This window comes from Vanessa cardui, chromosome Z (genome assembly GCF_905220365.1).
Source record: "Vanessa cardui chromosome Z, ilVanCard2.1, whole genome shotgun sequence".
Taxonomy (NCBI): domain Eukaryota; kingdom Metazoa; phylum Arthropoda; class Insecta; order Lepidoptera; family Nymphalidae; genus Vanessa; species Vanessa cardui.
The window spans coordinates 3,855,145-3,881,528 of NC_061154.1; the positions used below are offsets into that span (position 1 = coordinate 3,855,145).

A 26,384-nucleotide genomic window follows, 5' to 3' on the forward strand; every position below is an offset into this window, starting at 1 on the left:
AATACAAAATATATCTTTCGATTCCCCTATAAATAGTTATCTGTTGCAACGGAACGCATACAATTAATGCAAGTATTTTGGATGCCTGGATTTTTTTCTAATTATTATTTCTTTGTTCTACTTACATTGTGTACATTTTAAATATATACTTTAAAACATTTTCATTTTTAATTACATAAAATAAACGCTTTTTATTTAATATACATTTAGTTTTGTATAAAAACAAAAATAAACACCTCGTTGTGATAAAAATAAAACAGAACACTTTTTGTAGAATCCCACGCGGATTTAAGCAGAACAGGGTTAAATTATGCAACGCTTATTTTATATACATACTAGCTGTGACCGCGACCTTGTACGCCTTTGAATACAACAAAAAAAATTATTGTAGCCTAAGTTACTCCCTATTATATCAGTTATCTGCCAGTAAAAGTCGCGTCAAAATTGGTCCAGCCGTTCCAGAGATTAGCCGGAACAAACGGATAGATAGAGAGACACTGCCAGTGAAAGTCCCGTCAAAACCGTTCCAGAGATTAGCCAGAACAAACAGAGAGACAGAGAGACCGACAATAACTCCAAAAAATATTAGTTTGGCATATGTACCATGTATAAATACATATGCATTGAGTAAAAAAGGGCTATTTTAATATTAAAAACAGACACTCTAATTTTATATGAAGATTTAATAATAATAGTCGTAAGTAATCGAGCAATCGCAAATTTATTTTAATCGGTCACTTCTATCCATAGAAATTAGCATTGTAAGAGGCATTCCTTAGCTTGCCCAGTGGGAGGGAAGTGCCTAGTGGAAATTGATTACTATTATTTGCACGCAGTGGTATGTAGATCGATGTGCATCAAATTCAATTACTTCTTAGTATTGAAAGCGAACTTGCCTTAATAGCTATACATACAAACAACGACGACACTTTAGAATACGCTATCATTATTTAAGCCACATTTTTTTTTGTTTGTGGTTTTTATTTGTGCCAAAAAGTAATCGAGTATAAAATCGGTACAGTCGAGATTAAAGGCTCAAATTAATTTTGAAGGCATAATAGTTATAGTAGAAGGATTGGAAACCCATCATCTAAAACAACACAAAAACAGAAAAAGAATAAAAAACCATCTATTGAAATGCATAAGAACAATCACAAAACTTACAATTTTACTGACACACTGCAGATATGTTAATAACGCGAAAAAAGTGAAGACTACAAAACGTCCTAATTGGGAAATTTGCCTTTAATTGTTTTACGTAGTAATATGTTATAATACATCATAATTACGTAGTAACACGTTTTGCGTAACTAAACCATCTAGTTATCCCTTTTACTTATTGTTTTTATCAAGCTATACTTTTAACTTTTAACGAAATATAAAAATAAACTAAAATAAACAGTCCCCGGCGCGGCACACTTTTTTCTGTTCTTTAGTATGAATATAACATATCTGTTTATTAGAATATCATTGGACACACTGACTTTTTCGCTTAGTTGTGCAAAAACCTGCATCTATCGGGTGAAATTATTTGTAACGGGCTTAGTGACAGAGTTCCCTTTCCCTATTGGAGAAGCGTTATAAAAATAACGACCCCAATACGTTAAATATAACGTTATTTTATTAAACATAGAGAAAGACATACAAAATGTCTATGATATTTTTTTAGTTCAATGCTAATTAATTAGTATGCCCTACGTTTATCGAATGAATCATTATGACTAAAACATAATAATAATATATTCATACTACTTAGCATAGTAGATTGTTCATGAACAAATATTACATTGTTCGATTAAAAAGCCGTGAAAATCTAGCGTTATAGCTTCTAAACACGGTCGTCTTAGTTTCAACAATATATACGGTATAAAATCAAATTATATGGTATCGTACAGCGAATTAAGTTATCAAATAAACGTAGGGCATGTGTTCGTGCAAAAACCGACAATGCATGGATCGTTCCGCTCAACCAACGTGCGTCCGCAACTTTAATGGTTTGCAAACGAATACTAATGCTGATTGTTGTATTGCATTTCGTATTGCGCATTATATAGACAAGACTTTACGTGCTTTCTGTATATTTTGAATGAACCCAATAATATAATTCGTTATCCGTTTCTTGGTATATTTGCTTCCCCGAAAAATATATCTTCATAGAAATCATTCTTAAAAGTTTTAAAGGAGCATAAATAAAAATACTATTCATTCAAGATTCACTTGGTGGTAGGGCTTTGGGCAAGCCCGTCTGGGTAGGTACCACACATCAGTTTTTAAACCGCCAAATAACAGTACTTAGTATTGTTGTGTTCCAGTTTGAAGGGTGAGTGAGCCAGTGTAACTACAGACACAAGGGACATAACATCTTTGTTCCCAAGGTTGGTGGCACATTGACGATGTAAGGAATAGTTAATATTTCTTACAGCTTCATTGTCTATGGGTGATGGTGACCACTTACCATCAGGTGGCCTATATGTTAGTCCGCCAACCTATACCATAAAAAAATAAGATTACTATACAATTCAAAAATCTTGCAGTTTTGTGAGAACTCGCGTAGAAAATATGAGTATATTTACAAATTATCTTAAAATGTTACATTGATGTAAGACCTATTTGTTTACAAGACTTCTTTCCAATTAAAAAGTAGCCTATCTCCTTTCTCTGCTCTAGACTATAAATTTGGTAGCAAATTTCATTTAAATCGATCGTATCGGTCGGTAAAAGTTGTGGCGTGAAAGCGAGACAGACACACAGGCAGAGTTACTTACGCATTTATATTATTATTATTTAAATTTTTATCTGAGACAAAAAATATACAAATAAATTACAACAGTATTTAATTAATGAATGTCTTTCTACTTTTAAAATTAAGATTATTAACATTTCACAGCAATGCATTTGTAATATTTTATGAACAATATTTTAGTATTATGAAGTCTACCGTCAGAAAATACCAATAAGATGTTGTGTTCCTATATACAGCATAGCTGAAACGTGATTGCTTAAAAATAGATATATGGACTACCTACACGTCTCCGACCTATAATTCTCTTCGTGATGAATTTTCAGAATTTCAATTTCAGGAATACACATAGTAATTTTCTAGTAAGAATCGTCTTTTTTTTGTTGACTCTACCGCAAACTTTGTTAGGAATTTATATCCGTTAAAACCTGCATATATTTTTGATAGCCATGAACTCTTTCGCCATCGATTATTATCTAAAGCCAGCCTTTTAATTAGAGAACAGCATAACTTCAACAATAAAAAAATACAAATTTTACTCCAGACAGGTGATAAGCATTTGAAGTATGTTCATCATTATTATCCCTATACCGCCTTATTTGCTATCTGAGTTTCATTACTTTTTTATAGGAATTATTATGACAAATGACTGTGTCATGACAAAATTAGAACATGACACATGTATCTGTCATGTTCTAATTTTGTCAACTTTATAAGTATGAAATAGTTTTTTTAACTATTCAATCAAGCATATGTTAGTAAAAATTACAATCTGAATCAATTATACACTCGACAAAATTTCGTTATTGTCGAAGTTCGTTATATCGACATATACGACGTAAGTTGTTGGCCACACAAATTTTACGTTGTATAGTTTTGGCGGTAAGTTTCAGATAAAAGAGTTGTCAGACATGAAAATTTTTTCTTGTTGTTTATATTTCAGTTATAGCGTATATACAGATATTTAATTTAGTCATAATCTATTTTGTGTTAGTTTCGGAAATAAATACTTTATGTTTATTATTCCAAGATCTACGTACCGGTCGTTACCTTATTTATTCTTTTTAATTTTTCGTTTGAAAATGGAACCGCATATATCAGGAACCGTATTTTTTTTTAAATTAAAATTCTCCAATGATTTATTCCAAATTTAAAAATATATAGGTACGTTCGAAATTTAAAAAAGTTAATTACAGAATAACGATACAGATCTCAGATAGTTTTGTTTCGTTACATAATAATGCAACATACAATAACGCTCACTTAATGTCACGGTCATCGACTTCCCGATAACATTGCATCGAATTGGTTGACACACCGAAGTAATCTTTATCAAATTAATAATTTATTAATTTTAAAAGTTGCCTACATATAATTGCCATTAAACATTTCACGATTTTTATCGAGATTGGAAAAAGTACTTACAAAATTAATTTATTACATATGTAGGTCAGTGTTTTATGATACTAGAATATACTTTGTTAAGCAAAATAAGAATGATATGAATATAAAAAAAACACGCGAGTCTGTCAGTTATAAGTATTATCACAATAGATAGGCATTATTATTGTTTCCTGAGTAATTTTCTTGGTTCTCATTACATTACTGATTGCTAATACGTAATGTTTTGTGTTTATGAATTCGTACTAAAACAAATTATTTTAAAAATAAACTTGTTATTTGTAAGCTTACTGAAATTGCTATAATAATACGAATTTTATTAAATTATTAGTAAAACAGCTTAATGCCCACACTAATGGTTATGTATAGGTCATAACGTAGAATATAATGTTAAACCGAAACAAAATATAGATACAGTTCTGAAAATTTGGTAGTAAATAAATAAAAATAATGAAAATCGAAAAAAGTGTATTATATTTCCACTTTTTAGTGCAGTTTCTGTTGTATACGATTCAATTTTCGAGTAAGGTTCGGAAACAAGCAAGTTCGGAAGTTTTCGAACCTAACTCCTCTATCGACAACCTCTGAGTACTCTTATGTTTAAGTTTTGTTCATATTATTTTGCTATCAAAACATTTGAGGTATATGTCCGGATTACTACCAGTAATCAAGGTTGGTTAAAAATAAGGTAAAAATTATCAGAAAATTACATACTGATGCACACAACTAGTTTCGTTACAAAAGTTCATAAATGAAATAATATTTTGTCTTAAATTGTAATTTCCTTAACATATAGAGAAAATACTTATATAATCATGGAAAACCACTAAATATCAGCATATCCGAATTATAGTAACAGAATGTAAACAAATGGAAAACACAAAGCGCTTACTTAAAACATTACCGAGAGTTCGACGCTTAATAAATATGTAATATAATATGTAAATAACATTTGAAAGCGGATAAGAGTAGCAATACAAAATCGTAATACATAATATTTAGCTAAAATTTTAAAAATAGATATTAATATAACTAAATGTATTTATTGCTGTACAAACTTGAGTTCACATTCAACTATGACGTAATTACATTTGACATTTCAATTTTGATATTCTGGGTACTAATTTTTATTGCATTACATAAGGTACAAAGTATATTAGCTTATATAAGCATGCAGACTTTAATCTGATTTCCTACACATGTATAGTATAATAACCTATACGGTACTTAAAAATTGGAAGCTCATATCAAAACAAATCGATAAATATACTCAGGGCATATTACTGAATAAAAGATTATATTAAATATAAAAAAGGTTTAATCATATGTATTAAAATAAATAAAATAAAAAATACTTGTTTACAGAGTTAAAATGTTTTTGTTAGTTAAGTATTTTAGAAATATAGACATAACAACAGCCTGTAAATTTCCACTGCTGGGCTAAAGGCCTCTCTCCCTTTGAAGAGAAGGTTTGGAACATATTCCACCACGCTGTTCCAATGCGGGTTGGTGGAATACACATGTGGCAGAATTTCTATGAAATTTGTCACATGCAAGTTTCCTCACGATGTTTTCCTTCACCGCTGAACATGAGATGAATTATAAAGACAAATTAAGCACATGAATCAGCGGTGCTTGCCTGGGTTTGATCCCGCAATCATCGGTTAAGATGCACGCGTTCTATCCACCGGGCCATCTCGACTCAAAATTAAAACATTTAACGAATTATAGATATGTTGTTAAATAATTAGTTATTAAGTTGTGGTTATTCTGTAGGAAGCCCCTTGCAGGTAAATGCCACCTCCAAATTGAGCCAGCTTTCTCTCGACTTTGCTGTTAGCATCCAGTTTAGACCCGCTGTGCGTTTGATTTCATCCTCTCATCTGTTGCAGAGTCTCCTTTTTTTCTTTTGTCTGCTGGTCCCCACCAATCATATATATAAAATTAAATGTTTAAATATGAATTAAAAATAATTACTGTGTAAATCTTGACGTGGAATGGTGATAAGAATGCTAGCAGCTTTTCCCTATTGAATCACAAACTACTTACTTACTTCTAGACAGGTTATATAAAAAAATATTGTTGCTTACTAATAATAATACACCTGTAATTAAAATGGTGAAAAAGATTACTGAATTTCTTACCGATTCTTCTATAATATAATTTATGAACCGGTAATACTTTTAGATTTAATTCAACAGCATGTAACATTACAAGACTGCTTTATGGACCTACTGTGTTGTAATGTTTTGATTTTGATATGTTTTATTAGGCTATGTATTACTCTTGTATTTCTTTGAGATTTTAAACTTGATAGGGTTGTGTCTTTAAATTATAATATAAGCAAATAAATTAAAGTTATTAATTTCGGGATATTTACCATGTTTTTTATTTTTGTTCGGTGGTATTTCGACATTGTCTACGAATGTCTTGTTCACGAGACTCATATAACTTATCATCATATAATAACTTTAATAATAAAAAATAACTATGTTAATATAAGCTAAGCCTAAGCAAATAAATATTAAAAACATGTAATGAGTCATCTATCATCGTAAAACGTTAATGTGTGCAATATTGATAAATATGGAGAACCTCGCTGAAAATCATATCAAACTTATAACAGAGATTGCAGTGCATTTCGTAGAAGCTTTGATAAAATCGAAGTATTGTTATATACGTATAAGGCTTAATAGTTTAACACGCTTTAAATTAAGACCATCAACACGACAAGCGTAAAGGATAACACTCTAAACTCTGAACAACTTTTCCCCGCCCAAACAGGTGTTAGACCAGCATTAATAGCATTTGATGTTAGCCTTATTAATGATAAATATATAGAAAAATCATGTATGTACGTACGTTTTAAATAACATCGTTTACTATATATTATATATAATAAACTAAATATCTCTAATATATTCATTTAATTACTGTCATTGTGGTGGGGATTGCAACCCCTTATCACCTTACTCATTCGTCATATTTTCTACAGACACACAGTTGTTGTTTGTGTTGTTGTGTTCCAGTTTGAAATGATTAATTAGATTAATGATAATATAGATACATGATTAATTGAATAGTCTACTCCTAAGGACTTAAATAGTGGTCAAAATTTTGTATATAAATTAAATCAACACAAATCAATTTAATTTAAGTAAACATCACAATGAAGCATTTTTGAGTCGTCGATATTTCCTTTTCGGATAACAGCCTCCAGCGAGAAGAAATGGCAACTCGTTAGTCCGCTTTGCAATGACAATTAGATAACATAAATAATAATTAGATATATGTACTTTTTAATAATAAGTGTATTGTATGTATGTATACATATATGTTTATTTGTACTAGTATATTAAACAAAATGTTTGTATTTTTTTTTCTTGTTTTTCTCTCTTTTATTTTTCTTTAAAACTCATCTGCCATATCTTTTCACCATTATAATTAAATGTATTGTTTGAATTTGTTAATATTTAATTCTTAAACAGGTTCATTTTTATTTTGTTATTTGTTATGTGACCATCATTGTTGAGTTTACAATAACTGACATGTACTAATTAAGCTATAAGAAATGATAATTGTAAATTGATTGGAACCACAAACACGGTTCCAATAAATAAAAAATTAGATTTGGCCTAAGAGAAGACTGTTTTTCGCAAGGGCAGTTCTATGTAGAGAGTAATCTAACATCTTGAATTAACGTAATATTTTAAATTAATCTGGGAATATGTATATTCAACTTACACGCGTGCAAAAGCGAAGACAAGAGCTAGTAATGAATAAGTTCCGTCCGTCAATTACCTTTCGTTAAATACGAGAAATATACAATTTCGAAACAATACTGTATTTGAGAAAACATAATATCAATATCATAATTATTATTCTGTACATTGTTGTACATTTATGATCGTATTTTAATGATATGTCGAAATTTAAACGTAATATTTTTACTGATAAAACCTAGATTTTACGAATACGAATAAATTCATCAAAGTTCGCTCATAAAATGAAAATTGAAACATGAGTCAAATATATTCCTTATTTTTCAGTAACCCTTTATGCGACTTTACATTCAACGCTATTTATCAAAAGATCTTTAAATTTTCACATGTTTTTTTATCAATGTATATTTTGGTATACAAATGAATGCGGTTATTTCATGTTTTTGATTAAAATAAAATAAAAGTTTCATAGCTGTCTTCGATGTTGCCAATAACGATAACGAACGAACGAAATCTAGTCTCATACTTAAAAAAGGTTTTATATAATTTTGATTAGCAATAAATTACGTTCGAATTTCGAGCAATGGACTAGTTATAATAATTAATTCAGCCTTCACTTTGCAGAAATTCATGATATGCAAGGATTAAAATTACTTCGTAAATACATAACTCACGGCAAAAATGCAATCTATATGTTGATGAGTATCGTGGACGTAACCACGCCTTCCTTCTGCTTACTCAAACACATGCATAGTACTTATTAAAGAGTGCTTCTGAATGTATTTTTTATCATGTTATTGAAACCAGATTTTCTTTACAAGTTCGCAAATTCTTTAATACTTTTATTGTAAATTGTATTTTTGGGCCTTAAGGTAAAAACTTTATAATAAAATTTCGTTCTAAAGAGACACGTCTGTTCAAACGTATAAAGTCATAAGTAATTTTAACACATATGTAGTTAACAAACCAAAAGCCTTTAAAAGCCCCCTAAAGCAGACAGTTCCTTAATCCTTCAATCCTTTATTGGTACCTTACATCACATAATTAATTCTTAAAATTGTAATTATTATATATTGTTACAGTGTTCGGTAGCAGCATCGATCGGGGTCCAGAGTTCAGTTCTGCGTTCACTCAAACTTTGCTGAAAAGCCTTAAAGGGTTTTTGATTACTACAACATACAAAGGGATCGTGGTCGTCGTCTCGCCAAATATACAAGAATATTTGGGCTACACAGAGGTGTGTGATAAGTATGCTACTCAAATCTATATATAGGTACAGAGGGACTTATTTATAATAAAACTAGCGACCAGCTCGGACTTCGCAAGGGTTCATTACGGCTCCAAATACAACAATAACTATAAGTATATGTAAGATATATTATCGGAAATCGACTTTTAAGTAGTCTCATATTTTTCATTTCATTTTACATAGGGGGACTCTAAAAAATATTTTGAATACGCAATTATTTTTATTAGGTACTTTTTAGTGCGTATCAATTTGTTTTAAAATAGTGTTTTGTTTGAATTCAAGTTTTCTTGTTAAAATTTTTGCTTATGTTACATTATGTATTACTTATAGTTCATCACGTGACCTTCAGTTTTCTGAATTGATAATCGATGGCACAAATAATTTCGGTCGCGGTCAATCAAGAAAAATCAAAAAATATAGAACAATGTATGCACAGACAGAAAGATAGACAGTAATAGTTTCATATCGAATACAAGGAATAATGCTATGTAATAAAAATTACCAATTTAATAATAATCATAATTATTACTATTATTATAAAAACATTTGCAATAAAAATAATTCCAATACATAATAGAATTAAATTAAAACAGAATAGCCGCTAAGTGCCATTAGGAAGTCGTAGTCGTACTACTAATGTTCAGTATGGTAAGTGTGCCCACACTGCGCAACTAATGCTAAGTTGCCTAGACTTAGATAGTTTAGTTTAGTAGTAGACAGGTAGTCGGAAGTGTAAGCTGGTATAACATAAGTATACTTATCGAACTAGCGCTCCAGCTCTTTAGGTAATGGTAAGATATTAATTAAGGATATCAACGGAACACTCAAAATTTTCCGAACATTTATAGTCTAGCAGAACGGCCAATATGGGAAATCATATCAAATCCAGCCATCATACGTTTAGACAAGTGTCTGTGCTAGTCTCTCTAAGTAGGTACCAACCACTCATTGTATATTTGACCAACAAGTAAATACTTAAGTTTTGGTTCCGATTTTATGGATGCGTGAGCCAGTATAACTAACCAGTGATAATAGAACATTTCTCACTGCGCTAAATTCAATGGGCATTGATGTCCACTTACATATTCTATCATAACAACTTATACCGGATGTTAGGATTTTGCCCAAGACATACGACGTTTTACAATGAGCACAAAACGTATCAAGGTCGTGTAAGAACATTGATAAAATTTACGTGATCTACAGCAGCTTCTCACATATTTGCCATATTATGTACAACACAAAGCCGAGATGGCCCAGCGGTTAGAACACGTGCATCTTAACCGAATATTGCGGGTTCAAGTCCAGGTAAACCTAAAATGGAGAGGAAAATAGAATATTCATGTGCTTAATTTGTGTATATAATTCTCGCTTTAATTGCTCGCCGTTGAAGGAAAACATCGTGAGGAAACCTACTTAGGTCCAATTTAATAGATGTTCTGCCACATGTGTATTTTACCAACCCGCATCGGAACAGCGAGGTGTAAAATGTTCCGAACCTTCTCCTCAATGAAAGAGGAGGCCTTAGCCCAGCACTGGGTGAAAATTACAGGCTAATGTTGTTGATGTCATGTACAAGAAGTTTAAACAATGACTTAGATTTTATAATCTGCATGGATTAGACACACAAGGCACTTGGACAAAGAAGCTGTTACATACAGAACAGTAATTTTTATGATGGAATACAAAGGTAGTTAATTTGTAAAGAATACATTCAACATTCGAATCAAATCAAAATAAACTTTATTCAAGTAGGCTTTTACAAGCACGTTTGAATCGTCATTTTACAATTAAGTGAAGCTACCACCGGTTCGGAAAGTAGATTCTACGGAGAAGAACTGGCAAGAAACTCAGTATTTACTCTTTTTTAACATTTAAAAAGTACAAAGTCATGTTAGTTAAATACGATTATTTAAATTAATATATCCTGCTTGGAAGTCAACAGGTATTAACTCAACGCTTTTTTATCATCGATTCGATTGTAAAGATCAAAAGTGTCACTTAAATTATATAATTAGCTAAGGCTGTTATATCGTTTGCTGAATTAATTAATGATCGAGTGCAATTATAAGTTGGCAGTTGTATTTAAAGTACGTAATATGCCGGATTTACAGGCGGGTAGCTCGGGTGGTTGCCCGGGGCACATTGACTAAAGGGGGTTCTAGTATGGCGGCTGACTTTCAATTGAAAATCGAACCAGTTAAAACTAAACAAATTCCAATTTCCTTGAGCTACCCAAAAGGTGTTTTTTTTTTTTCAAAAACCCATAATTGCGGTACAAATTTGTAGATAATATATGTATGTACTAATGAGCCTAGAGTAGTATGCGTAAAAGCAATATTGCTCGGGTCGGTGTGGAAGGTAGATATGTCAGTTGTGGGAAAAGAAATTAAGCCGGTTCGCCGTCAGGATAGCTTAAACCCTCTCTGTAAATTCACAACATTATCCTACTTAAATGTAGCAACATTAGTTGGAGCAATGTAATGGAGTTATATACGAATGAATAGACAAATATAAAACTTACTGTAAACAAAATAAGACCGTATTCATAGCGAGATCTATTCTATTTCTGTTATTTAAAATTCCTGCAAAGCCTCGTATGAATGATACAGACATCTTACCTACCTATCTAACATCTTATGTATTTTATTCATTGTATTCATATTCTTAAGTCTCAATAGGACAACAGTATCAAATGGAAAGGAAAATAGAATAATGTCTCTGTAACCGATCTCTTCCTTGGCATCCGGTCTCAAAGAACATCAAATCTTATCCGAAGATTTTTTTAAACCTAATGTATATGAAACACTGGTAGACCCTTTACGTTCCAATAGACTGAAAAATTATGTACGGAACTGTTTAAAAAATTGGGTTATTTTGTTACAAGAAACCCGAATCTGTATTACTGTGAGTCAGTTGTCAACAATTCAAAGTGAGATATGAAGTGAATTCTTACAGAGTCGCATTATTGAACTATATTCCCAATTGGGTTAAAATTTTGAAATCTAAAGATCTATTTTGTTTGCACACACCCTTGATATCTATAATATGTAATACCACTTTTACAGATGGGTTTTTAACTAAAACTCTCCAAATATTGGTAGCAGTAATATATGTCCAATCTGAATTTCCGAACGTAGAAACAAAACACTAAGACAATAATGTGTTTGATTTGTTAATCCTACCAGAAATACATCTGGGCTATTTTGTCTTTATAGACAAAATCAAATTTTTTTTTCAAGTAGGCATTTAAAAACAATGCCGAATTGTCATTTAACAACTATATTACGTGAAGCTATGCTAAGCTAAGCTAATTGAATACAATATGTAGATTCTATTGAGAATTAATTACCTTCAAGAAACTTAGTATTTGTTAAATACAATTAAAATTATGCAATATGTTAATGACGTTATTATTTAATTAAATAAACAATCTAAACTGATATTATAAAGTTATTAAAGCAATAGGAACACCTAGAATCCTAATAAATATGAATGTCATCCAACGTTATTGATGTATCACAAAAAGACGCGTCATCTCGCAATGTTACATTACTTTTGCGTTCCGTGTGCTCCATCAATTTTTGTTTAATAATCTGAGACATCAAACTTAATAAATGACTTTATTCTTATCGGTATTATGTTACACGTCCAGTGCCTTTATCAGCATTTGTTACAACAAAACAATACAAATTCCGCTCTGGTTTTGTGGTAGGTACCACTGAGATTTTCCACGCAGTAGGTGGTTCGTTCCAGGCAAGCACCAATAGATTTTCATGGATTTAGTTTATATTTATAATTCATCTTATGTTTCCATAATAATGTGTACAGAGATGATAACTCCAAAATATTAGAAGCCCAGCTATGGAATGTTTACAAGTTGTTACTTTACTTTTACTTTACAGCTAGAATTGCTCGGCCAAGATGTCTTCAGCATCATACACAAAGAAGATCATCAGCTCCTGGCTGAGCAACTATATCCAAGATCATGTTCGTTAACGTCGAATGGCCAGCTTCTGTTACCTCGAGAAAAAGACGCCGAGAAGACAGTCGCTGAAGCTTTGTGCAATGAGAAACGGAGTTTTATTATACGGTGAGTTCTAGGAATTAGCAATGGAACAAACTTATCCCAAACTATATGTAAAGCTGCATTCACACTTGTGATACCAAGCGAGAACTTGGTTTAATTTACTTATTGCACTTTAATAAACTTAATATTATATATAACTAGGAACTAAGAGCGAGCACTAAGTTGTATTAGATTCTGGCGAATTTCTCGCTAATGTAACGATGTCGTTCAGGCAGCCTTTTGACTTAGGACTGATTGTAAATAACATTTCGTAGCAATTAATTAAATGAGTTTGATCAAGTTGGTACTCCTTTCATAATCACTACTACTATTATTGATCAAAGGAGGGCAATTATTTTATTTTTAAAACACCACCTCATTTAATTGCTGCAAGATTTTTTTTCTAGAGCCTTATAATTTTGCCCGGGAAAGCTATTCTGTAGGAACTCTCATAATGAAATATGAATACCTTTTTACGGTAATAATCTATTTTTATATGTGAGTCTATACGAGTATATGTTTATGATATAAATACTATGCTCGACATCAACGAGTATGTGACTCATTTAAAATTTCACAATCTTGTTTCGAATTTCGAACTTCGCTTACAGAATAGCTACACAATGGAACATTAACGGTTTGTTCCATGTTTATCGAAACTGTGTTCTAATTTCAAAATATCCTTGTCTAGATTCAAAAAATTAAGCCATCAACGGTCCGAGCCACCTCAATATGTAACTTGTCACGTAGAAGGCTCACTACGTAAATCGGACCGTGCGGGCACCAGATTCGATCAGATCGTTCAAATTGGACGTCGCGTCAGATCCAGGGGGGAGAATCCATTTTCGAGTGGTAATGACATTGTAAGTATGTTTCAAATAATACACACCAACGTATTGTAAGTCATTTCACACGACACAAGGCAGTACGGAATATTTTAGGTCGCCATGTTATTTTGCTTGGACAGTCAAATACATTCATAACATTCTTGAACTAGTATGTACTTTAATACTGCCAACATCTCGTAATATTACATACTACCTTAAAACGCGACCTTGTGGCCTTTGAATTTAAAAAAAAAATATTGTAGTCTAAGTTACTTCTTATTATATCAGTTATCTGCCAGTGAAAATCCCGTCAAAATCGGTCCAACCGTTCCAGAGATTAGACGGAACAAATAGACAGACAGACAGACAGACAACATTGAAAAAAACGTTATTTTGGTATATGTACCGTGTATACATAAATATGCACAGACACTCCAATTTTATTATATGTATGATGACGTTCATCTTATACATAACATTACATAAGTGTGCACTATTTCTTTCGTACAATGTAAATTAAGTAAATTATAGTATGAATAATCTTCTGTATAATTGGTTAGAAGAGAAAATACAAAAGAATTGATATAATTATGTATCCATTGTACATTCAAACCTAATTCGTACTTAAGCTATTATAGAATTAAATATTATAAAGAAAGAAATAACAAATTATTTCCTCAGAATTTGCCAGACGCTGAAAAGGCGCATTCTTAAATGAAATAACGAGGTAGAATTCATTTATTTTACAATAACATACCATTCGGTGGTAGGGGTGTGAGAGCTGTAGGTACCACTTATTATTACTAGGTTCTGGTTTGAACTGTATATTGTGCCAGTTAACTACAAAAACAAAGGGCATAATATCTTTTATTTATTACTAGCAACCCGTCCCAGGTACGCACGAGTGCAATGCTGATACTAAATACATATAAGATACTAATACTAAATACACATAAAATTACTACGGATTTTTTTTATTCCCGACATCACATTAGATACTTCTTAAATTATCAGTGTTTTTTTTTACTATATTGTCCTTGTATTATATACGAAAACTTTTCTCTCGAATCATTCAAAATGCAAAATCCGTTGCGTAATTTTAAAGGTCTAAGGATACATAGGGACAGACAGCGGTAAGCGACTTTGTTTTAAACTATGATTATCAGAAAATTGGCTTCTAACGTTGTGTTCACATTGGTGTGAACAAGGGATAGTTATTATTTCTAATAATGTCAATGTCTTGGGGGCAGTGGTGACCACTTACCATACCACATAGGCAAGTAATTAAGCTATGACATTTTCTGATGTTATCAGTTAAAATGTTAAGATGTGCAAGCGTAATAAACAAAGAGATAATTGTTAGCAACCCTAATACTTTTTATTATAAGTATGATATTTTGCCGAAGCACATATAACGAAATACGGTAAATATGTATCGAATTGAATAAAGCGCGTTGGATTCAAATTTTTCGAAGCGATTTCTCGAAAATCCATCAATTACATGCATCCATCGACGTACAAATAAGCCGACCACTCAGCTTAGTTCTGTGTCCCTTTCTGTACCATATAATATGTTTTGTATCACTTTCACGCATTATGGGGCTTGGAATCGTTGAACTTACTGTTTTAGAACGACTAATCAATATGTATATCTGTATCTGTAAGCTAAATATGTCAAGCAAATTTTGACTGCCTCTATTAATTGAATAATGAGATATTTCAATATAATTGTTTTCCAAACAATTAACGCATAAAGATAAATCTATTTTAACTAGCCATATCTGCTATATGATCATATACATATATACAGGCATATTATAAAACAGAGTCTTCATAGGTCATAACTCATCCGTCAGTCTAATAATGATCTCCAAAACGAGTCACGGGAGCTTCACCTGTCTTCCACCAATAGAATGATTCATGTAGTTTAATTATTTGATTCGATAAGGTTTTGTGTAGGTGGCTGAAATTTCAAGATTACGGAAAAATATTAAAGATTGAATCACGAAGCGAGCGCGGTAACGCTTGCTCTCTCATCCTTTAATTTGTACAGTAGAGTAACAGCCTGACAATTACCCCACTGCTGGGCTAAGGCCTCCTTTCCCATTAAGGAGAGGGTTTGGAACATATTCTACCACGCTGTTCCTATGCGGGTTGGTGGAATGCACGTGTGGCAGATTTAGATTAAATTAGACACATGCAGGTTTCCTCACGATGTTTTCCTTCACCGCCGAGCACGAGATGAATTATAGTGGTGAATGCCTGGGTTCGAAATCATCGGTTAAGAGGCTCATTGAATTGTACAGCAAAACTGAGTATTGCTATTTGGTAGTAGAGTATCTAATGAATATCACAAAGCCCTACCATTAAATAAATATATATCATATTAACCGATTTCAAACCATTCGTACTTCGATGCTGTTATAAAAGTATGTTTAGATCCAAATCACATAATAAAATATTGAAGCTCGGACTTCGAAACAAATTTGAAACAACTGAAAAGGACTAGACATGTAGTACATTCATTCAATTGTAAATGCATATTAACTGATAAATTTGCTTCTTTTCCACGAGTATTATTATTGTGTTATAAAATCTATTATTTTAAAAGCATCCAGTTCAGAAGTGGATCACGTCCAGTCCGCTTTACTGTTTTATTATTATTATTTTTTTTTTATTCAAAAGAGATAGCCCTTGTTCATTCGACTGGAAAATAATCCTATTACACGGAACCGAGCTTCGTATAACTTTGTATTGTGTACTTGTGTTTTCTTGTTTATAGATTGTGATTTTCGATAAATGAGTATGTTTTCTATCGTCATTGCTTATTCGTGTGTGATGATTTGACGAAATTGAATGTAAATATTATCAAATCAAACATAACATAGACGCTAAATAATCTGTTTGACCCTTCACATTAATTAAGAGTTTGATCAGCTTGCTCTGTATATTTAATATCATTGTTGTATTCCGATTTTGTAGGGTGAGTGAGCCAGTGTAACTACAGACATTTATTATGCATATTTTCTAAGTAAGGAATGATTTTTATTCCATACACCTAACCTAACCCATTTGAGCTTTCATCCACTTATATCCCCAAAAATTACGTACAAATTATACGTACAAGTAATCGGATGAATTTGCGGTTTATGAATTTGAAATTTCAGTGTATTTTACATAGAATTAGCGTTTGAATCACAACGCGAAACAAACAATCAAAATGTGATAACATATTTAGTGTTGATATATTTTTCGAAAGTATTTTTACTAACATAATATATATGTTAAACACTGGTAAATAAATTAATTTTAATTAGAGTCATTATAGATAACATCAATTATAGAGTTACTATAAATGGATAAGTAGTAATTGAAAAGATAAATAAATAAAAACAACTCGTTTAAAAATATATTTGAAGTTTATAAAATATCAAAACTATTTGGATTGGTTACAGTCGTTGATACGGGCGCCCGATCCTAGCAACAGGTGAACCTCTTATTGAGCGGAGAGCGCAGTACTTCGTTTTATTCTGCAATATAACATTCGAACTGGCTATTATTTTATCGAGATATTTTACAATAAATTTTCATCGCCCGTAAGCTCTACTTGACCTATTCATGTACTACATAAATATAAGTAAATATCGTATGCGATATATCGATTTCATACCGTTTAAATTAAATTATTTCTATAAGTTCAACACTATGAGTGACATTACAGAATCTTAATTATCAATAAGATTTAGTATTAAGAATGAATTATTAAAGATGTTATGAAATAATTTATAACTTATAATTATTATACTTCGAATGAGATTATGCTGCCATAAGGACATATATCCATTCAACGGTAAGTCATTATAAAGTGGTTGACGAAATGAAATGATTGGTTCATCGTATTAGACAGAGAGGGAAGATTGAAAAACCCGGGTTTGACCGGGATGCGCTACTGACAGCGTTGAACTTGGAAATCAGAGTACTGGGTCAGTTGGACTTTTGTCGGATACTATTAGTACTAGAAAAGCATAATTCCCTTATATTCGGTTAAAATTTATTCAGGTTTTTTTAAATGAGGTACCATACCCTTAGATACATAATATATTTATGTTATTATTAATAGTAGTATTTTGTATTAACTAGTGTAGTAATAGGAACACATTTATTAACAAAAAATAAATAAAATTAAGTGCTTAAATATACACAAATATGAACTAAAACTAGTTAATTTATAAGTGTTGAATCGCGATTCCGATACTCTGGGCAAAAAACGAACCAGCCCTCCTGTCACCAGTGGAGCCAATGAGGCGAGGTGCTGTTGTGTCATAGGATGAATAAGTCAGTCTTACTATAGACACAAAGGACATCTTAATTCCCAAATTTGGATGCATTTTCCAACATTAGCGTTTTAATGAATAGTTTAAATTGAAGTGTAACCATAGAATTATTTATATAAAACGGGAATTGTTTATTTTACTTTTCTAAGTAATTTAACAATAAAACGCCCATTAGCAGCAGCGATCATATGTATAAAAATAAAATTTAGTTTATATGAACTCAGTAGATTACGATAGTTTGATAAATCACCAAGTTGGGTCATAGATGTCTTTTTAAATATATATTATTTTCAACAAAGGATATAAAAATATAAAAGAACTTCACAACATTTATAGCTAGTCAAACACGTAGCTAACGGCTAGCCTTCAAAACTAAGCTCCTTTAAATCTTTCAGTATGTGGTTTCAATCTCTGTTCATTTCTACAACTTTCGTATCAAAATTCACACATAGAATTCAAAAGTGATATTACAAAAGCCACCACTTACAATTTCTATAAAAATGAAATTATTCCTAACGGTAACAGAATTTAACGACCTCTGTGATCGAGTCGTGTGTACACCGGTTTTCATGGGTACGCCTCTCCGATGACCCGGGTTCGATCCCTGGCTGAGTCGATGTAGAAAATGTTTATTACTTTTCAACCGATTTTAAAAAGGAGGAGGTTATCAATTCGTCTGTATTTTTTTTCTATGTTGTCTTGGGTCCGGGTGTTTGTGGTACCGTCGTTACTTGTCATTTTCCATAACGTAAGTGCTTTAGCTTCTTACATTGGGATCAGAGTAATGTATGTGATGCTGTTCAATATTTATTATTATGTATAGAAGCCTGAGACGACGATTTAAACACGCGGCATTCAACGTATTAAAATATTCTCTTGTCAACTGGTCTTTTATAAGATTGAACGACGCTATTCATATATCAGTAATTATATATTTACTTAGTACAAATCCATTTACAAGATTTCATAGAACTAGTCCTAATTAACCCTGATGCTCTAAGTAACATGTTTGTAATTAATACGATCAAAGGTGTAACAGCTAATGTTAGAAGTTCAGTCAATAGCATTGTGTCTAGTCGTAGTTAGTACACAATAAACAGTCTCAGGTTACAAAAATACAAGACCTATTGTGTGGCCGGTATTATGTATGATAAAAGCAATTTTTACATTTACTCGTTAAAGGGGTGAACACACGTATCATCCAATGAGCGAAGTCGCTACAGATTAACTTACCTACTAGACAAATTGAGTTGCGAGAGATACAATTAATTAAACAATCATTAAAAGAAATCGAGAATTATTGGTTTTCTTTTGTTTTTATTGTTTTTTTTTTTTTAATCGATTCAATGACATTTCATTATGTTCACTGTCATTATGTATAAAATAATAAGTAAAAAAAGCAGGAAATGAATGATAAACACAAATTAAGCACGCATCTGTATAGTGGTGCATGCTTGGCCTTTGAAACCGAAATCATCGGTTAAGATGCGCGCGAAATAATGAAATAATGTAATTTGAAAATCTTGCAACTGAATTTGCAAACAGATACGAGTATATTTAATCGATGGTGATGCAATTTTGTATACACGTCCGGTTTGAATGACAAAGTATGGTTAACATGTGACGTCACTCTAATTACATATCCATGATGAAAAACCTTTTTTTTTAAATAAACAAGCAAGATTATTTGTTCTAGGTGTTCGTGGGTATGGTGCGACCGGCAACTGAAACTTTCATAAGCGAGAGCGGTCTAGAGTCCTTCAGGATGGAATACCGTACTCGACATTCCATTGACGGTGAAATAATCCAATGCGAGCAGCGCATTGCTCTCGTGACAGGCTACATGACGCACGAGGTGAACGGCGTAAACGCAATGAACTTCATGCATCGCGACGACGTCCGCTGGGTGATCATCGCTTTACGGGAAAGTAAGTACATTGAATTAGTATCGCTGTCTAACGCAGACTCTTTAAATACATCTCTACCACTTCGAATACCTACATCTCGCTTGCTGTTCAAACTCGAAGCGAGACAAACAAAGTTATACGGAACCTGACACTTGGGAGAAGGTATAGATCAGTTAAAGAGCACGTCTATTAACTAACTGTCGACTGCATTGCGAGCGTTCTAAAGTACATGATACGCATTTAACTATGAACTCGATTCGTCTACAATCTTTGTTTATTAGTCGATGACGTTTAAACTTTACCGGATTATAGGGTCACAGAGAGAATTAGCTTACAATGTCGTTTAGATACAAATTGATGTGATATCGCATATAATAATTACGAATAATAAATATTCTATTAAGAGCACCTCTCGAATATTCCATGTAGCTGCGTACAATGAAATAATAGTTTAATTAAAAACATTTTCTGAGAAACTACGTTTTGTAGTTGGCTTATTATGAATATTAGCTTTCAAAACAATTCGAAACCAGTATAAAATTATTTGTTTCGTGCGAAATTCTAAATAATATGTTGCTTTTGTTGATTGCTCTGGCACATGAAATACTTGCAAAGCGAATAATCTATGTTTTTAATGAAAGAATCATCGAACGTTAAGTGAGTCGTTGATAATAAAATACAAACACGAATACAGGTTGAACGTTTAATCAAACAGTTGATTTAATTTAATTAATGGAAATATAAATTAGTAAAATTTGTTTTACATCAACATAATTGATATTAATATTATAAATTGTACAATGAAATTTAATTTGATATATCTGTTAGCGAATGTCATTCATATTATCTGACTTGTTTACGTTCTCAATATCGCCGTGCAAATTGTTGCCGTATCTCTCATGTTTCCATTATCCACGTAACCACTATTGCAAATATATTAACATGATTTTACTTCAAGTTTATTCACGGTTGTTTTCTATATAAAACTAGCTGTTACCTGCGGTTTTTATCGCATAGAAAATATGAATATATTTACAAACTTAAATGTTACATTGGTGTAAGACCTCTTTGTTTAAAACCTTTTTTTTCTTAAAAAATTAAAAAGTAGCCTCTGTAGTATACTATTTGTGTACAAAATTTCATTTAAATCGGTCTAGTAGTTTTGGCATGAAAGCGAGACAGGCAGGCAGACTTACTTTCGCATTTATAATATTAGTATCAAATGTCGCGTTATAATACAAATATATTTGTATTCATTTTTATAAATACAAATATTATTGAGACTTGAGATACTTTTTATATTCGAATGAAAAAATACTATATATACCATTGTGTTTTTCTATTTTATTTATAAAGATTATTATTTATATACTTTGTAAATTATATCGGGTCCCTACACTAGAACCAGCGCAATTTTGTACAAATTAGTGGATGGCATTATTAAGAATCGATACATTTAACCAATGTATTGCGTTTAATGTTCTTTAAACACAATGAGGTATTTACTTAAATAATAATTATTTTTAAAATAAATGATTTAAAAAAAAAAACAATATGTAAAAGTCATCCCATTTTTCATATATGGTAATATATTTGCATGTTACCTTTAGCATATTTGAAATAATATGAATCAAGTTTAAAATAGCCAAGGAGAAAATTTTTACGTAAAGTACTTTTAATGTAAAATATAAATGAATTTAAAAGTCCATTATTTACAAATTGGACTGGCAACATGAAAGTATTCAATTTAAAAGTCACATGCTTATAAAAGAAACAACTTAAAAGGCTAATCAAAACACAATTAGAATGAAAAATATTACAAAGATAAGTTAATTCGTTAAAGCCTTGATTAATATCGTACTCTTTAAAAGCAGATTTGTTCCCAGACGTTAACAGCGAATATTTTGAGCATTATGAATTTTCATACGTGTCGTCGATATATTTTTTGGACTTAGCTTGCCCCCTACCGTGCGCGTCAATACACAAACAAGGCTACGTTAGGCTTTTAAAGGATTTCGTAAATTCAATAAAACAAATCAACTCGACTCGACTCAATTCAATTCGAGCGTGTGAGTGTCATTTCCCTGATTTGACAATCCCAAAATAATTTTATTACTTCCCTATAATTACGTAGATGGATCACGGATAACGTAAATGAATAGTTATTCACGAGTATTGAGGTATGTTAAAATAAAAATTGAACACGTCGGCATCATTTTTAATTTTTTTTCCATTTCTGGAGTACGGGGCGTTTAAAACCTCGTATTTAACTATCATAATACAGTTACGAGGCTCATTAGACCCCGTAACGTTTAATAAACTAAAAATCGTTGTCATGTGATAATGTGTCAAAGAGACTCGATATTAAAGTAGGTGCATCATAGCATTCCTTTTTCAATAGGTATCATATAATTTATTTACTATTTTCCTACAATAAAATATTTAGATGGTACGGCCTCCGCACGACAGTGACATCTATGTTTTTCTTAGCCGCAACGCAAGGGAGACACATACGAGGCCTGTTCGACCTCGCTCCGCATTTAACGTGTTAAACATAATTTAACGTATCAAATTAAAGGGCACACTATGAATAATGAAAACATATTGTTTTAGTATTTATACATTATAATTTTAATAATCAATGCTATATCGGAAGGTTCAGAAAAAAAAATCGGTCTTTGTGGAACTAAGCAGACATACATGTCAGGAAAACCTAAGAAGTAAAAGATACTTAAAATACTGCAAAATAATATCGAACCCTCTCCATACAATTCCAACTCGCCCTTGACCGGTTTTTATGTGTAAACATTATTTTAATAATTTATTATATTTGCAAATGCGTCTCAAGCATAACTATTCTCATTTGCTCATTACTCACGATAACCTGATATTATTATATCGACTGCCGTTGTATGTTTTTTTACAGTATTTTTTTTATTGAATAAATTGGCGGACGAGCATATGGGCCACCTGATGGTAAGTGGTCACCATCACTCATAGACAATGACGCTGTAAAAAATATTAACTATTCCTTACATCGTCAATGCGCCACCACTCTTGGGAACTAAGATGCTATGTCCCTTGTTGTCCCTACTCTTGTTTAGCGATAGAATATCCGATGAGTGGGTGGTACCTACCCAGGCAGGCTTGCACAAAGCCCTACCACCAATAATATTTTGTGAATAGATATTAATTTAACATGTATATGTATATATAACTTGGACTAACGTGCAGGGTACCGTTGGAAATCTTTGCAAATGTCAACCCGAATGATATATGCGGGCTTAATATATACATATATATGTATTTAGTTTAATTTTTCGATGGGGTTGTCATTTTAATTGTTGATTGATTTTGTTGTTTGTAATTTCAGTAGTGCGGGATGGCCAAAATAATATTATAGTTTTACAATGATGCTCCAATCTCTCTATCTTTTGTTAGAATGCCACGCTATCGACCAATTGTTTTCTAATGACAGCTCAATCATATTTAAAATAGGAAATAGTGTTACATGACAGTATTAAATGCTATGCCATATAAAATAAAATTAATTACAGTTTTTCAAATTATTGATCAATTAATTACAATAATAATTGTATATAATAAAGTAAATTCAATAGCTCCTGCTATATTTATAATATGCAATAATAATGTAATATAAATTATGATATTGAATCAAATGTCATAACTCCGTATTGAAGGCTAAGGTTACTCTCGTAACATGTTCTATTCAATTTCATGAAATAAGCAATAATAAATAAGCAACCTGTATCTGCGAAGCGAACTTATTTAAATCATCATAATAACATAAGTATGTATGTGTACACAAAACAAACACGCACACATGCATACTAGCTCTTCAATATTGTCGTAATTAATTATTAAATAATAAAAAAAGAAAATACGTATAAATCGACTAATATCGGTTAATAGAGCAGATTCGTGTTTTAAATTAGGAATGATTATTCTTTAGAAGAATTCGACCGTTGTACGGAAGAGTTATTACTTATTGTAATAGGAGTAGCTATTCTTGTATATATTATTAGTACAAGCAAAGTACAAGGTGGTAGGGCTTTGTGCAAAATTATCTGGTACGAGTCACTCATTAGGTATATTTCCTCTAATCAGCAATACTTATTGTTGAATTTCATTTTAAAGGTTGAAAAAGCCAGTATTGACAATTCTAAAACTACATTAGGATTTTTATATTTATTTCTGTATTTGAGAGATATAAATATTACGGATAAGTGGTGTAAAATTTGTATTTATGAACGTGTGAACGTGAGTAGCCTTACTCAATAGTGAAGGTATTATTCCGGTTTTGGGCGTGAGTGAGCCAGTGTATCCACAGGGACATAACGTCTTGGCTCCCAAGGCCAGTGGCGCATTGGCGATCTAAGGAATGTTTTATATTTCCTATCATTATGAGATTTACTAGTTCGTATGTCAACCAAGACAAAAATAACTGATTATATACAATAACTGCAGGTCATGGGGATATTTAGAATGGGTGCTCCCGTGGGTGGAACCCGTGCTCCCACCCTTAATAACATTTTCCCGCCGTGCGATGAGGTCAAATTGTCAACGTATGTAGTGTTTCACAATAGAAACAATTTTCAACAAACGCACATGTGCTAGGACAAAATGCAAATTTCCAGTAGGACGTACCGTAATCAAAATTTCGCTATAATAATAATTACTAGCAGGTCGATAGCGATTATTAAAGTATCAACAAATTGTTTACTTTGAATCTGTGCAATGCTCTTACTAAATATAGAAGAGAATAATCCAAATTATCTACGTTTCTTTACTATATTGTCCACGTATAATAGACAAAAACATTCCCCTCGAATCAGCCTATCTGTTAAAACCGCATCAAAATCCGTTGTATAATTTTAAAGATCTAAGCATACATAGGGACAGACAGCGGTAAGCGACTTTGGAATTCGCTTTCGATTTTGTATTCTCTTTTGGCGCTCCATTATAATGTCCCGCGCATTCCTTTTATCTTTTGCTTTAAAATCGGAGTTTGGGACACGACAGATATTAATGCGCTGCTATTTATTTGATGAAATAATTATATTGATTCGTACAAACTAACAAGCTTGCTAATCAGTGTCTTTATTTATTCATGTTTATTTTTACACATAAACATGACAGTTCTATATTTTAAAAATATCGCTTTCAAAAATTGTGAGTGGTACTCTAATATTTTATGCATTGGCGACTTATTTTATTTACCCCCTTTCAATCTTTGAATACAAAAAAAAATTCAAATCATTATTTATTCGAGAGGTCAAATAGAAACACCTCTGAGTTTTTGGCAACACTTTTTAGAACAACTGTTTTAAATATATTTAAAAATCGAATATCCTAAGTTATGTTTTTTATATTGTTTGTTCCTACATCCGGTTCTGTATAAATATAATATTCATTCAAAATAACGGCGAAATACATTATCGATGTTACCGAAAACTTTCGGGTGAAACAGCTTGTTTTACGAGCGTACGATGGGAGTCGCGTTTCTCTTTTGAAACATGAAACCACCTGTAGCATGTACATTATACACTCTTGTTATTTTATGTGCTACTAGTACATTGCGGTGCTATTTATATTTTGTTGGTATTCATTATAATTCAATTTCTAAATTCCTACTATCTGCACATTTTAAGGTATTTATAAATTTAATGTAGTTATTATTCGGTAATTTAAGATTCTTAATCTGTATCGGATCAGTAAATTTAATAAAATCCATAATGTATTTTCATTTTGTCTTCGGTTTATAAAAATGTCTGTGCGACGCACAGTGGAATGAAATCACAAAGTCTGGGCTTATTAAAATGTTTTAAATTTTTGATATTTACTTTTAAATAAATTTATACCACTTTCACTTTCAGGATTGTATGTATTCTTTTCTTTTGCTAGCATTAGTAATTGTATTAGAAAAAATTGTCAAATTAAATAATACGATCAAAACATTTTCGCTTATTACGTTTTGTGACGAAAGTGAAAATAACCTGTTAATCATGGATAATTATTAACGGATGTAAGGGTTAATACATAGAAATAGAAAACATATTAGTCCATCCATGTGTCCTTGGAGTACTGGTGCAAAAAGGTTCAATAAAACTATAA

At 31.6% G+C, this 26,384-nt stretch overlaps 1 protein-coding gene across 4 annotated transcripts in view; it reads left to right on the plus strand.

Moving 5' to 3' along the window:
* Positions 1-26,384, plus strand: part of LOC124543008 (neuronal PAS domain-containing protein 2-like) — an 89,693-nt gene that overhangs the window by 31,290 nt on the left and 32,019 nt on the right. For all 4 annotated transcript variants that reach the window (XM_047120998.1, XM_047120999.1, XM_047120996.1 and 1 more), the window contains exons 3-6: positions 8,946-9,100; positions 13,018-13,205; positions 13,873-14,044; positions 20,039-20,270. In XM_047120998.1, coding sequence (XP_046976954.1) covers positions 8,946-9,100; positions 13,018-13,205; positions 13,873-14,044; positions 20,039-20,270 — 747 coding nt within the window. The remainder of the gene's footprint in view (positions 1-8,945; positions 9,101-13,017; positions 13,206-13,872; positions 14,045-20,038; positions 20,271-26,384) is intronic.